The sequence below is a fragment of the Fistularia commersonii genome, chromosome 21, assembly GCF_037954325.1.
Source record: "Fistularia commersonii isolate RoL2024-O1a breed Wild chromosome 21, RoL_Fcom_v1.0, whole genome shotgun sequence".
In the NCBI taxonomy this organism is placed as follows: domain Eukaryota; kingdom Metazoa; phylum Chordata; class Actinopteri; order Syngnathiformes; family Fistulariidae; genus Fistularia; species Fistularia commersonii.
This window is the reverse complement of record NC_141304.1, coordinates 15784080-15798549: the sequence shown is the minus strand read 5'-3', so window position 1 is coordinate 15798549 and position 14470 is coordinate 15784080. Positions and strand designations below refer to the sequence as shown.

The 14470-nt window shown below is 50.5% G+C and overlaps 1 protein-coding gene across 1 annotated transcript; it reads right to left on the bottom strand.

Moving 5' to 3' along the window:
• Positions 1 to 153: 153 nt before the first annotated feature.
• mapk14b (mitogen-activated protein kinase 14b) lies at positions 154 to 13920 on the bottom strand. Its single transcript, XM_086169087.1, has 12 exons — positions 13628 to 13920; positions 10151 to 10280; positions 7452 to 7510; positions 6713 to 6824; positions 6598 to 6627; positions 6379 to 6426; positions 6174 to 6288; positions 5171 to 5242; positions 3913 to 3992; positions 3180 to 3258; positions 1925 to 2098; positions 154 to 1851 (listed from the first exon to the last, which is right to left on the bottom strand). The coding sequence occupies exons 1-12, from the start codon at positions 13912 to 13914 to the stop codon at positions 1787 to 1789; spliced, it is 1251 nt and encodes a 416-aa protein (XP_086025213.1). The 5' UTR covers positions 13915 to 13920; the 3' UTR covers positions 154 to 1786.
• Between the last annotated feature and the right edge of the window lie 550 nt (positions 13921 to 14470).

The window sequence follows — 14470 nt, the reverse complement described above, 5'->3', positions numbered from 1 at the left end:
CACGCATAAAGTAAATATGACGTCACCTGCCGGCGTAATCACGTCCGATTTCTGTCATCCCGCACGGTTTTGACGTGTTTTGGCTCCACAACGCCATCTAGTGGCGCGGGCGCGTCATTGCAGCCGACCGGCGCAACATGGCGCTGTTGCAGCTTTTTGAAAAATAGTCGCCTTTATTTATTTTTCTTCTTCTGATGATGTTTAGAGGCAGTGCAGCCTGCTGTCTGGTACACATCGTAAAGAACATAGTAAAAAGAATACAGGTCGCAGGAAAGGAAAGCGTAACCAATACCCAAATTAAATGTTGACATCGGGCTATAAAAACAAACAAAAAAATTCAATCGGTTCATGTCTTCAAGTGACAATGTGGTCCGGTGAGTGAATACACTTTCCCCATTCATGTGCGTCAATCAATGACAAATATGGTTCTAGTATTACTCGAAATATTACAAAAAAAAAAATCACAATAACACAATTTGATTTATCACACAAGTAATAAAATAATACATCAGAGGACGTACGACACAAATCGAGCGCTGGCCGAGGACACTACGAAAACGCCTGTCGAGTCGGGGAAACATCTCGCCATAACGAAACATGTAAAATGATTTTTGACTCTGGAAACCGTTGAGAGACAGAAAGAAAATGTAAGAAAAATAAAATCCACTCTTTCAGTGAGGTGAGGTGAACCACGCAGAGGTACGAATGGTGACTTTATGTGAAAAGACCATATTTAGCTAGATTTCTAGGAAGAGCAGGGAAAAAAAAGCAGTGAGGACACGAGGACAGTTCCTCCTGGGAGAGCACGGTTACTCTGGAAGAAAGAAAAGGCAGAGTGTGTGTGGAACTGATCTGGTACGAGCTGTAACTGCAGTCGCCACGGCGCCACCGGCTAATGGGATTATTGACGATACACCTCGTATCTGATATAGCAAGCTCTCCATAAATAATAAAAAGAACCTTAATTTCTTACAAACAATATTCTCTATTTTTCTTATCAATATACAAACAACATGACAAAAGATTATAAATACAGGGCAGCCTGGTGCCCCCCCCCCCCCCGAGACATTCGATGACCACGAAGAGTACTGTGTGTTTTCACGAATGAAGGTCCGACTGAAGCACACCCACAAGTGACGCGTTAAAAAAAAAACAAAAAAAAAAAAAAACTACGGAGCCCTATCTGGCTTCGCCGGATGCAGGTGCAGGTGAAATGTTCTGAAGTCAATTTAGTTTAAAAGGGAACACTGGAAGGCTCAAAATTCAGTAAGAATAATGATAATAATAATAAAAGAAAAACAGTTCATCTCAGTTCATTCCACAGCGGCGGTGGAGACGTTGTGTTTCATCAGAATGTGCTGTACATGGATTTAAAGTTGGGGTTCTTCTCGTGCACCGCTAAACTCTAGAGAAGACTCCCGGTGCGAAGCGGGTCAGCAGAAGTGTGCCTGAGTAAAATAGTCCGTCCGTCTGAATACTCGTGCGACGTGGCGGCGGCGGTGGTGGCGGGGGAGGGCTGGCTGCACGATAAGAAACCTTGGCGCCAAACACGCCTGGAGCAAGTCTGCGTATTTGGCTGACAGTTAAAAAAAAAAAAACAGCAGAGCGTGGAACATGTGGAGATGACACTGTGTGTGTGGTGTGTGTGTGTGTGTGTGTCCAGAGATGATTGATGGCAGGCACTTGAATGAAGTGTGTGAGGAGAGTGGTGGCCAGTCAGCTGACACCGGTAGTCTTTATAGTGTTTCTCATCAAACAAGATGGAGGAAGGTCCTCCTCCTCCTCCTCATGATTCCATCACGTCGCTGTCGAGCGGCGGCACGAAGCTGAGGACCTCCTCGTAGGTTAACCCTGCCGGGAAGGACGGCGGAGAGTTAATAAATAAAGTGATATGAGGCGATAACGCGGCCGAGCGGAACCTTACTCTTCCACTCCTCGATCTCCAGCTCCCGGCTCTCGAAGCTCTGGTCGTAGGGCTCGGCCTCGGGCTCGTCGTCCGGATCGTGATACTGCGCGAAGTAGGGGTGCGCCAGGGCCTCGGGCGCCGTGATGCGCTTGTCCGTGTCCAGCACCAACATTTTCTCCAGCAGGTCCACGGCTGGAGCGCAGACAGAAACAGGAACACACATCATTCATTCAAACGTCTGGGTGAATTAGGGGCTCTGGTGAACCACACACACACGTATGCAAACACACATGTATGTATACACACACACTCTCCACAACCGTATACCTATAAGTATTTGCAGTTTTGTATAGCAACATAGAAAACACACATACATGTAAATACACACACACGTATACCTACAATTTGCAGTTTTGTATAGCAATTTAGCAAATACTCATATATGTATATACATACATATATTTATACACACATATACACATACATACATATGCACTGCTCAAAAAAATAAAGGGAACACTTGAACAACACAATGTAACTCCAAGTCAATCCCACTTGTGTGAAATCATAGTGTCCACTCAGGAGGCAACACAGATTCATTTGGACTTGTTTTAAGGACATTACATCAAAGTTGGATCAGCCTGGAGTTTGTTTTTACACTTTAATTTTGAGTGTGATTCCTTATCCAGACCTCCATGGGTTGATACAATTGATTTCCATTGATCATTTTTGTGTGATTTTGTTGTCAGCACATTCAACTGTGTAAAGAGCAAAGTATTTCATAAGAATATTTCATTCATTTAGATCTAGGATGTGTTTTTTAAGTGTTCCCTTTATTTTTTTGAGCAGTGTATAAATACATACATACACACACACGTATATGTACATATATGTACACACGCGTGCGCACACACATACGTACGTACATTTACATATAGACACACACACACACACACGTATGTACGTATACAAACACACACACACTCTCCACAACCGTATACCTATAATTTGCAGTTTTGTATAGCAATATAGCAAACACACATACATGTATATACATACATACATATATATACACAGTACACACACACCCACGTATGTATGTATATATACATAAACAGACACACAGACTTTTTAAAATGTGTTTCTTGATGTTTGCCACACGTGGCGCCCCGTTGCCCGTCAGGGACAAAAGAAGCATTTGTGATTCTGACCTTCTGGCTCCTGCAGGAGTTTTACGACAAGGGCTCTGTGAGACGCACAGAAGGCGACGTACCGAGAGGGTTGGCGCCGATGAAGACGTCGGCGAAGTTCCTCTTGGGCATTTGGGGAAGTGAGTTGATGTAGTTCCGCGCCTGCGAAAGAAAACAACGGAAACTGTGAAAGAATGTAACGTTTGAATGCAAGGAGCTGCAGACGGAGCGCAGGGAATATTTAACCCATCTTCTATTTCCAAGAACCTCCAGATGCAACTCCACTATCCACACACTAAACTAATATCGTGCAATAAGATAAACGTCACTGATCCCCAAAGGGGGAATTCTTTTGTCACAGTGCAACAGTAATAGTGTCAATAAATGAATAGAAACTATAGAAACTAAATAGAAATGACAAGAAACGGAGAGACAATTAGATAGTAGGAAAGACATTCACAAATAAAAAGGCAGCAGAAAGAACATCATCATCAAGGATAAGAACGGACAACAGAATGGGGAAAAAAAAGACAATAAGGGTGAAAATAGAAAACATAAACACTAAAGGGACTTAAATAAAACAAACAAAAATAAGCCGAGACCAACACGGGTAAAACAGCTGGGCCATGACACATGTAGCCCTTTTATACGAATGCTTATTATTTTTCTTATTCTGCACCATTCCGGAAGGAGCTTCTTCAATAACACAAAGCAAATGTGCAAAGATTGTGATGGAGACGTGCACGCTGGATCTGAGCCGTGCACGGGGCGCTGGGGGGGGGGGGGGGGGGGGGGGGGGGGGGTGACGCTCCTCACCTCGTGGCTGGGCATCCGGCTGATGAGGGAGGCTGGGGGCGTCCCAGTCAGACGCATGATCTGCTGCAGCTGGTTGATGTCTGGGGGGCGGAGTCAAAGATGGTGGAGCAACGTGGCGGCGGCGGCGGCGTTTGGCTTGACGCGGCGGCGTTTAAAGGGTGCTGAGACGTGGGCGGGAAAAGACGGTTGAGCGGGGAAAAAAAACAAACACTCTGCCTTGTCCGTCGGTGAGAAGAGGATGAAGCCGGCTGTCAATCAACGGTTGCCATGGAGATGACCTGACTAAAAATGGGAGATTTTGACGCATCGTTTGGTTTTTTCTACTGGTTCGCAGACAGCGGGAGGTGGAGCACGAGAAGAAGGGAGGGATGAAGGTTAGCTGGACCAGGACAGGATACATGTGAGGAACCCTAGTAGAAAGAACGGTGAGGCTACATGGAGATGAAGAAGGTACAGTTCAAGTATGGAGGATCAGCAGTCCAGAGGATGGAGATGAGCTGAAGAACGTGTGCGAGCAGGTGGAGGAAAGTGTCAGGGTTGTTTTAGAGCACAGAAGGAAAAGTGGAGAAGGTGGAGGTGAAGAGCAGCAGAGGTGATGAGGTGGAGGTTCATCTTTGGGAGGGAGGAGGATGGAGAGGATGTTCTGCAGAGAAAAGTCACACTTGAGATGGTTTGGACATGGACAGAGGAGGGATGAAGAAGATCTGGGTGGAGGAGGACCCGAGAGGAGCTTCATGGACCCGAGAGGAGCTTCATGGATGGAGGACAGGAAGTTAGGGGGTGCGAGATGGAGCCAGGTGATCCGCTGGGGAGGAGGACCGTTGATCAATGCTAGATGCTCATGTGAGGTAAGACAGGAGGAAGAGGAGCAGGAGAGAGCTGGATCTCTGGCCTCCTGGTTCTTCATCCTGGTGACACCTGGAGACACCTCGCAGGTTCCTCCTTCTTCTTCTTGTTAACAGTCCATCACTCTTCTCTAAACACTACTGACTGTGTGTGTGTGGAGTCAGAGCGAACTCCTCGGTACCTCCCCCAGACACATCACTCTCCCGGTGTGTGTGTGTGTGTGTGTGTGTGTGTGTTTGTGCTGCTCACAGCTGAACCCCCGTGCACACCTTCACACACCCAGACCTTCTGAAAAGGTCAGAATTCTAACTTCCTGCTGCAGAATCACTACAATGTTCACACACACACACACCTGACTATCAGAGAGAGTGCCCGTGTGTGTGTGTTCCGCCCAGGATGACGGGAAGGATACGGTCGGTGCCGGGGAAGAGCGTCCGCCCGGTGAGCAGCTCCGCCATGATGCAGCCCACAGACCAGATGTCCACTGTCGGAGGAAGGACAGCAGGACGCAGGAGTTACCATCTGCTGAGGGAGAACCTGCTTCTTCCAACCTGAACATTAAACCTTCTCGATCTTCACTAAAGAGGAACCTCGATTTACGAGCACGGTGACATGGAGGTTTCCCGAGGAGCCGCGGCTCAGTGGATGTTCAGCTTTGCGATCGGCGTTAACGGCAAACACGTGGACGCCGCTGGCCGTGACGTGGCGTTTAATGACGGCGGGACGCGCCGCTCGCCGCTCGCCAGGTCGGACGAGGAAGAATAACTCTTAAAAAGAGAAGCGGCTTCACTCCGTCCAAACAAAGTGGAGGAAAGTTATATTTAACAAATCATTATTGCGTTAAGGAGGGAGCCGGTTAGTTAAGGATAGAGTGACAAATAAACCATCTCCTCCCCCGTAGCATCTTCAAGGTAAACACACTTAACTCCACTACAGGTGGACTCGGAGTTACGACGGGATTGGCGATAATATTAAACACACGTGGAATGGCAGCAGAGTTGTGAGTGTGTATGTATGTTTATAATTGGCCAATATTCATGCAAATATAACCATAAAGGGAAAATAGCAGGTTACAAATATGTGATATGTATGCTAATTCTGTACGGTAGAAACGGTGTTTCGCTTGATGTCAAACTCAAACTGGAACGTAACCCTGTCGTTGAGCGAGGACCTCCTAGTTTTTACTAGATTTTTCTTATTTTTTCTTACACGGAACCCATTCCACTCCTCCGGCAAGGTAAGGCTGGACTTGATTAATTATTAAGTGTCGGCGTTACCGTCGGTCTTTCAAAGAGGATTTGCAGGACAGAGAAATAGAAATCAGGTCGGCTTTTTCCCCCGGAATTACATCTGAATAATGCAATATCCTCAGTTCTGAAGTGTGTGTGTGTGTGTGTGTGTGTGTGTGTGTGTACCGGTCATGTTGTAGTGCATCCAGTTGAGCATGATCTCCGGCGCTCGGTACCAGCGCGTGGCCACGTAGCCCGTCATTTCGTCGTCGGTGTGCCGCGCCAGCCCGAAGTCCAGGATCTGCGGCGAGGCGGACGGGGGTTAGACCGACACGACCGATTTTCACGGGCGACTCAACGACGGCGCGCTTGTTGTGAAACCGACACTCGCCTTGAGCTCGCAGTCTTCGTTTACAGCCAGATTGCTGGGCTTTAAGTCCTGCAGGGAGGAGAACGGCAGTGAGAAGGAGAAGAAGGCAGGACAGACCATCTGCAGTTGATTGTTTTGTCCCGGACGGGCGAAACCGACCGGACGACATCAGCCGCGTCATTTCTGCGGCGGGCGGGATTCCGGGCTATGCGGGTGACGGACGCCGCGGCGAACACTTACCCTGTGGATGATGTCTGCGGAGTGGATGTACTGCAGGAGACAGAGGACAGGAAGCGGCGTTACTCTCCGGACCCGTTAGTTAACGGGCAGATCGATATTTGCATCCTTGTCTGACCTTCAGGCCTCGGAGGATCTGGTAGATGAGGAACTGGACGTGGTCGTCGGTCAGCTTCTGACACTTGATGATGTTGTTGAGGTCGGCCCCCATCAGGTGGGTCACCAGGTACCTGCGAGGAGGAACCCGTCAGCCGCCGACGCGCTTTTAACACCGCCGAAGATCCGCCGCATCGTCTCCCAGAACACCTCCGTGGCGTTTGCATCAACTTCCTGTTCTCGGATAGCGTATTTTGCAGAGCGCCAGGCGCACCGTGTTATAAGGCCCATGATAAAACATATAAAGCCGAACAAAAAAATAGTTTATCGAACTTTATTCTTCTCGCTTCGTTGCCTCGGAAACTCCGTTTTGGGGGTCCTTGTAATATCGCGCGAAGCACAGGATGTACCGCTATGACAAAAAGTGGCGTAAAGCGTGCTACGCTCTGCTCTCTGATTGGTTTGGAGATCTGGAGTGAGTGTGAGGTTGGAACGACGTCGTATTCCAGCACGACATAATTAGTTCCCTCACGATCTCTGACGTTGCACCCCAAATTTAACCGAGGACCCGCTTTAACACGACGTCCCCGTGTCAGGTGGGAACGCTCCGACAGGCGTGACGTGTGTGATGGAGCCGGGCACACCGCCGGGTGGCTGTTTCCATGGCGACCAGGCTACTCCGTGTGCGTTCACCTTGACGGGACGCGCCGGCCTGACGTCACATATCTACACGCAAACGGACACGCCGCGTTCATACTTACACATCGTTGAACTCCTCTAAGCTGGTCGCCGGCGTGAAGACGTCCAGGAGGCTGATCACCTGCGAAGGGGGGGGGTCAAAGGTCAGGAAAAGCTGCAAATATTCAGTCACCGAAACACCTGGAGTGTTTTCGGGTCCCAAAAGCGGTGGGATCCGAGTCTCCAGCGCCGCTTACGTGCACCGGCTCGGTCGCAGCCATAAAACAAAAACAAACAATTGGAACTCTGTGGCGTCTGGGTCACCGCCTGCACAAACCCGGGCTCCGGGTCCCGCTCCCCCTCCCCCGTCCATTATTATATCTTGCGTTGGGATTCTTCTACATTCCAGGAGCTGTGTGCGCGCGCACGCACACGTGCATGACATCTGCGAGGGAGGCATGGCACCAGGCCTCTTAGATAGCGGCGCTCATGTGTGCGCTGGCAGCCGAGCGGAGGCAGGAGTGCAAATCCTCCCCCGTCCCCTGCAGGCGCAGTGTGCTGGAGAGGTGTTTAAAAAAAAAAAAGAAAAAAAAGAAAATAAAAAAAAAAAAAGGCAGCGGCGGAGGGGGCGGGGCATCGGCCGGTACACGCTGCTGATTGGTGGGACGCGTTCACAACAGACCCGCTGATTGGGCCGGTCGGGTTTCCCAAACACCAAACCCAGGAGTCTCCTGGCAACAGAGCAAAACAGCATCCCTCTGCATGCACGTGTGTGTGTGTGTGTGTGTGTGTGTGTGTGTGTGTGTGTGTGTGTGTGAGTGTGCATAAGTCAAGCTTGCAGCAGAAGCAAGAGCACACACAAAAGTAAAGTTGTGTTACTGTTGAGTCGGTTCACTTCGGAAGTGAGACGGCGTGGATTGTTTAAGGCGTCGCATATTTTCTTTGTCTAACATGCAACGGTTCATTGGTCATCCTCACGTCTCCATGAAGCTCCTGCAGACATGGAGAACATGGAGACTCCACACCTGGAAGGACCTTCTTCCGAGCACATAGAGGAACCAACGCTCACTCGCTCTTCACTTATACATTCGAAGCGGTCAGGACAGGATAGCATCGTTTCCTTCTGCAAGTCGCTCATCACACGACGGTTTTAAAAAGCACACCCGGCAGTAATCTGATTACATTTACTTCCCCCTGCAGAGGCGCCCCTGTTGAATTCCCTCATTTGTGAGCTCTCAGCTGGGAGCGCGTGAATAATAGAGGAATTAAAATGCAGCTTCAGGTAACGCAGTTAGCTCCACATCTCTGCTGGGTTTCCCCTCAGAGGCTTTCCATACTTCTTTAAGCTGCACAGGCCTTTTCCTTCACTGCGTGTGCGTGTGTGTGTGTGTGTGTGTGTGTGCTTGATTTCACATTCCCTGCAAGCTGCTGATGCAGGGCCCCTGCAGGATTAAGCAACTGAGAACTATTCTTACAAGTAAACCAGTAAAAAGCCCTCCCATGCAAACTGCTCAGCGTGCAGTATTGAATCTCCTCATGGTCTCCTCCTTCTTCTTCTTCTCCTTAGTTCTTCCTCTCCTCCACACCACCATTTGCTTTGCTCCCACACAGAAGCAAAAGCACCTGCACGTCAGGCTGCAGCAGGACTGGCGTTACGCAACTGGCGGCGAGCAGCGAGAGCGCAATCGCACGGTCGACGCCGCGCTACCCTGTCGGTATCACATGGAGCTGCATCCAGGAAAACGCCTCGCTATCTCACACACACACACACACACACACACACACACACACACACACACACACACACACACACACACACACACACACACACACACACACACACACACACACACACACACACACACACACACACACACACACACAAGTGGAAGATATCACAGATAACTAATTAAATTAGGTGAAAACGACAGAACAAGAGGAGGGAGGGGGAGTGCAGCTGCAAATTTGCTGTTGGGACTTGAATGCCTCTTATCAGCAGCACGGCGGAGCGAACTGCCATTTCCACCCGTGGAGACGCCTCCGAGCCGCAGGACGCCAGCGCGCCGCCGTCGGCGCCTGCAGATGCAAACCAGGGCCGCGCAAACAGAACCGCGGCTGAAAAGACCTCCCGTCCGCGGCGCACCTCTGGATCTGCGTCGCACACTTCAGGATTATTCCCGCAACCAAGCGTGACGCTGACGTACGTGTTTACGCACTCAGCCGGGAGGAAGTGCGACACATGGGGGTGAACGCCACGGAGTGTTCACCGACTCATGCGCGTCACAAACTGAACAGAAAGTTCGGCTGGGGTGATCTTATTCACCGAACACGTGAACGCGCGGCGGTTCGGTTCCAGACGAGCGGCTCTGACTGTCAAAAGGTGAAATCTGCTCTTACCGAATCGCCGAGGTCACAAAGGAAACAAGGTCGCGAAGGCGAAGGCGGCTCCGGCGTGCACGCTGTGCAACCGTGCATGTTACAAAGGCCGCCCGTCTGCAGACACCGTTATTTATATTAATTTGTGCAACACTGCACGCGTGTGAATACGCATTCAGCAAGTATTTGATTTGTGTTTTCGTGTGTGCACGCTAAAACCTGGTAGCGAAACGGACATTCAAAAGGGATCCGATATTTGAACGTGAAACGCAGCCGGCGAAAGCCAGATGGAGACAGAAGTTCCCGGTTGAGCTGAAAGGCGGCGGCCACAGCCCGGACCAGCGGCAGAACGCCGGATTTCAGCATCTATTTCGGAGGGTGTGGCGAGCGCGGATGCTGGACTTACGTTTTCGTGCTTCATGTGCTTGAGCAGCCGAAGCTCTCTGTAGGTTCTCTTGGCGTGGATGATGGACTGGAAGGGCCTGGACAGCTTCTTCACCGCCACCTTAAAGTACGTCCTGATGTCGTACGCCGAGCTGGGAGACAGAAAGCGTTTAATGCGACGGGGTAAACGACGGCGTCACGTTAGAATATTTCCTCAAGGCAGAACGGTGCCGCCCAGGTGACGAACGAAGCGAACGACTGGAGGATGGCGAGCTCCGAGCCTAAGGCGGCACGAGAGGCGTGACCGGGCCTGCCTCCGATTCCGTCACGCCGGAGGAAGTCCTCTGACGCCGCGGGTTCGAGCCCCCGGCGCCGCTTCTCCGGGACTGGAACTGAACATTTCAACGCACCTTTGTGAGAGAACCCCTTGTTCTTCGTTCGTTCAGGAAATTCGCCGACCCGACGATTTCCCAGGCGCGCGTCGTGTCGCCGCACACTTTGAAATGCTTCCCTTACGCTCGACGTTTATTACATTTTTATACGCGGGCCAACTGGATATCATGTAAATGGAACAAAATGAAAATTGCATTTTAAATATTTACATGTTTTGTAATAACCATATAAACGTACCGACAATATTTCGTATGTAATCATCCGTACAAAATTAAACAAAAGGAAAAAAAAATGAGGAGTTTCTCAATTCAATATTAATTGAAAATTGTTGTTATATTAGTCAAAGAAAATAGTTTGGCGGGGAGAAGAAAGCAAAAGGGGCCGGATGTGGGTTGGACTTAAAGTGCCCGGGTCTGTTCTGGACTCCAGACAGACCGGAAAATCAAGACCTTCTCTTGAGGCGAACGCCAAACACGGAGAGCATTCCTGGCGGGCCGGTCACCTGAGGCGCGACGCACACGGACGCCGCTCGACACCACGCTACGCCCCCGTCTGAGGACCCACGCGTGGGGAAATACATCAACACAGATAAAGCAGGAAATAAACCTGCTGTCAAAAAAAAAACAACACCTTTTTCGTGATTCTTTTTCGACGCTCCTGTGAAGATCTCCGATATGTTTCCGATTCACTTCTGGAAAATGATCTCTCGCGGCTCGCGACGGAAAACTCTGAAACCTCCCTTGGAAATGCACCAAAATAATGTTTTCCGGGCCGCTCGCTGACCCGAGCAGGTGAAAGAAGCGACTTAAAGCTGAAGAAAAGGCGAGTTACGACTCGAGGGAACGTCTCCGAAGATAGATTTATCAACGCTGAAATTTCAAAATCACTCTTTTGTGCCATCTCCGATCCAACGGGCCCGTCCGATGGGTCGAGGCCTCCATAAGAACGCTCTGCCCACCCCCCCCCACACACACACACACAAACGCAATAAACGGCCCTTGGACGTGACGAGATTAAAAAAAAAACAACGGCTCGCGCAGGAGGTCCGTAAACCTGCTGCTAATCCGCACGGCAAACAAGGCAGCCGCGCAATTAGGACGCAATAAATGGAAGTGCAATAACTGGCAGGCCATAAAAGTGTGGACTGTAAATGGGAACGACGTCAAGAGCCCGGCGTCACACCAAGCACAGAGGTACCTGAGCGCCCACACACACACACACACACACACACACAGGTTGAAGATACTGCCGGTGTGTTTCCACGATCAACACCGGCTCGGCGCTTTGCCGGCGAGGACGTAACGGCCCGGACGAGGGCAAACAAGAGCGCGAGCGAGACCCGCGTGACGACCCCTCCTCGGCAAATATCATCACATTTGGAGGATATTAAAAAACACACACGTGGTTAAACAGGTCCGATCCGCTCGCCTTGGTTCTTCGGACCATCGGGAGACGCGCGATGGGAATATCAGCCACGGGATGCATCGGGAGGAAACATTTAGATTGTTAGAGGAGTTCAGCTCTCCATTCAGCCGCCGGCAACCATAAAAACCTATCTTTAACCTTAAAAAAAAAAAACAGCTGTGCAATATTTCATTTCACTGTGCAATATTCAGAACTGTGCAATATTTCATTTCATAACAGCTACACTACAATTTTTCCTTTTATCATACTATTGTGCACTCCTCACCTCACTTGTTTACTAAGACACTTTATAGTTTCACTGAGACACTTTATAGTTTATATTTATTTCTAATTCTGCCTTTTTCTTTTTATTATTTATTACTGTTATATTTCCTGTAACTCTGGCACAACAATTTCCTTCAGGATTAATAAAGTTGTTCTTATCTTATCTTAGATGTTTTCAAAATAAGAGCGTGGAACGGGACGGCGTGTTAGGAGCGATCAGAGGCGGGCGACCCTGGAGGTCATCCGGGTCTGAGGTTCGGTCAATGGAAAGGTGAATGAGGTGCAGGCGGTAAACCTGCTGCGTGAAGATCCCGGTTCTGCTCTTGCCGAGCGAGACGCGAAGAAACCGAGAAGCCCTGAGGTCAAAGTTCACCCCAGAACCGAAAGTTTAGCAGAACCGGAGCTCAGGAAGGTTTGTTTTTTGTGTCGTTCCAGGTGCGGGAACCACTCCGATAAGGATTAGTAGGCAGGGAAGTTCTAAACGTCCTCCACGGAGATAGAGCTTTCACACCTGACGGGTCCAAAGAGCTTTACACTGGATTACATTCACTGCTCACACACACACACACACACACACACACACACACTGATATGCAAGCGTTGTCATGCAAGGTGCAAACCGGAGCCTTGTCTTGCTCAAGGGCACTTGGGATGCAGAACCATGGAATCAAACCGGCACACACACACACACACACACACACACACACACACACACACACACACACACACACACACACACACACACACCAGCTGGTTCTCGATGAGCAGCAAATCACGCACGAGTGAAAACGTGCGGTTCCGGGACTCCGAACCCGCAACCCCGCACCGGGTCACGGGTCAGCCTTTGTTCGGCGGCGGTTCGGATGGGTGATGACTAAGCGGCGTCCGGGTCCGGGGGCCACCGGGGGACGGAGGGAGGGGGGGGCACCGCCGGAACGGGCCGGTGAGTCATGGGTGCAGCGTGTGTGTGTGTGTGTGTGTGTGTGTGTGAGTGTGTGCAAAGGGGTGACATCATCGCGGAGTCATCGCCGCTCCTATTCAAAGCCCTCTCCGAGCACGAGGGGCCTACTTTCCGCCAACCACGTGACCCGCAGGGCGACCGGGAGCCGTGCGTGCCTGCACGCGTGCACGCCAGCCGAGGACGCATTGTGCCCGCGCGTGCGTGGCTACAAATAACCGCGGCGGCGGGGCGACTTACCGGAGCTAACCCGCGGGGGAGTCACCGACACCCCCGCCCGGGCCGGACCGGAGTTGTTTACCGGAGCGCGGCGCAAACCTGCACGGTTCTTGACAAAGTGCTGGCGGTGTGCGGGGTTGCGCTGACATTTCCGCCTTCCCCCCCCACCCCTCCGCCCCCGCAGCCCCCGGAGCCCCTCCGCCCCCGCCCTCCCCCCGGGGCCCCTGCACGCCTGCTTACCACACGGACCCGTAGGCTCCGGAGCCCACCGGGGACAGGTTCTGGTAGAGCTCCGGGACCTCCCACACCGTCTTGTTCAGCTCCTGGCGGTAGAAAGTGGGTCTCTCCATCTGCGACATCCCGGTGGGGGAACCGGAAAAAAAAAAAACACCGCGGGAGCGGCGGAAAGTTGCGCCCCGCTGCGGGGCTGCGGTGCTGCGGGGCTGCTGTGTTGCGGGGCTCCGCTTCCTCCTCGCCGTCGCTGGGTTTCCGACCCGCGTCCCGCAACCCTGCTCCGCCGCGCACATCCGCTCTGGCCCGGTGACTCGCAGACGCGCGCCTATGTGAACGCGGAATTGACTACGTCACAAGTCCCGGGACAACAACAAAAAAAAAATCTGTCATCTCGCGAGAGTTCGGGTGCTTGAACTACACGTTATTCAACGTAAACGCTTGTTATTCAACAGCTAGAAATAAGATGATTTCTTTAAGGTGCCTTTTTCGGGAATCAAAGACAGCGTGCAGTTATAGAAATATGCACAAAATACAAAAATAAATAAAGTAGGAAAACAACTGTATAGAATAACCGCACATGTACAGAAGTATTTTTTATTCACTTGAACAGTTTCTTTCTAGATGTTGCAGATGTTTATTTCACCTCCAGCAGATTCAGATATTATTCATCTCGTTCTGTGAATGTATGTGGAATAGAGCGACCCCGTAATTGTGCCACAAGGGGGGAATTTCAATTTGCACAGCAAATAGTGGCCGGTAAATGATTGACTTCATATTTCTTTTTTATAATATTTATATTTATTTTTACAGAATCTGCACCCGCTGCTCTTTTGCACTCCTGGATACATG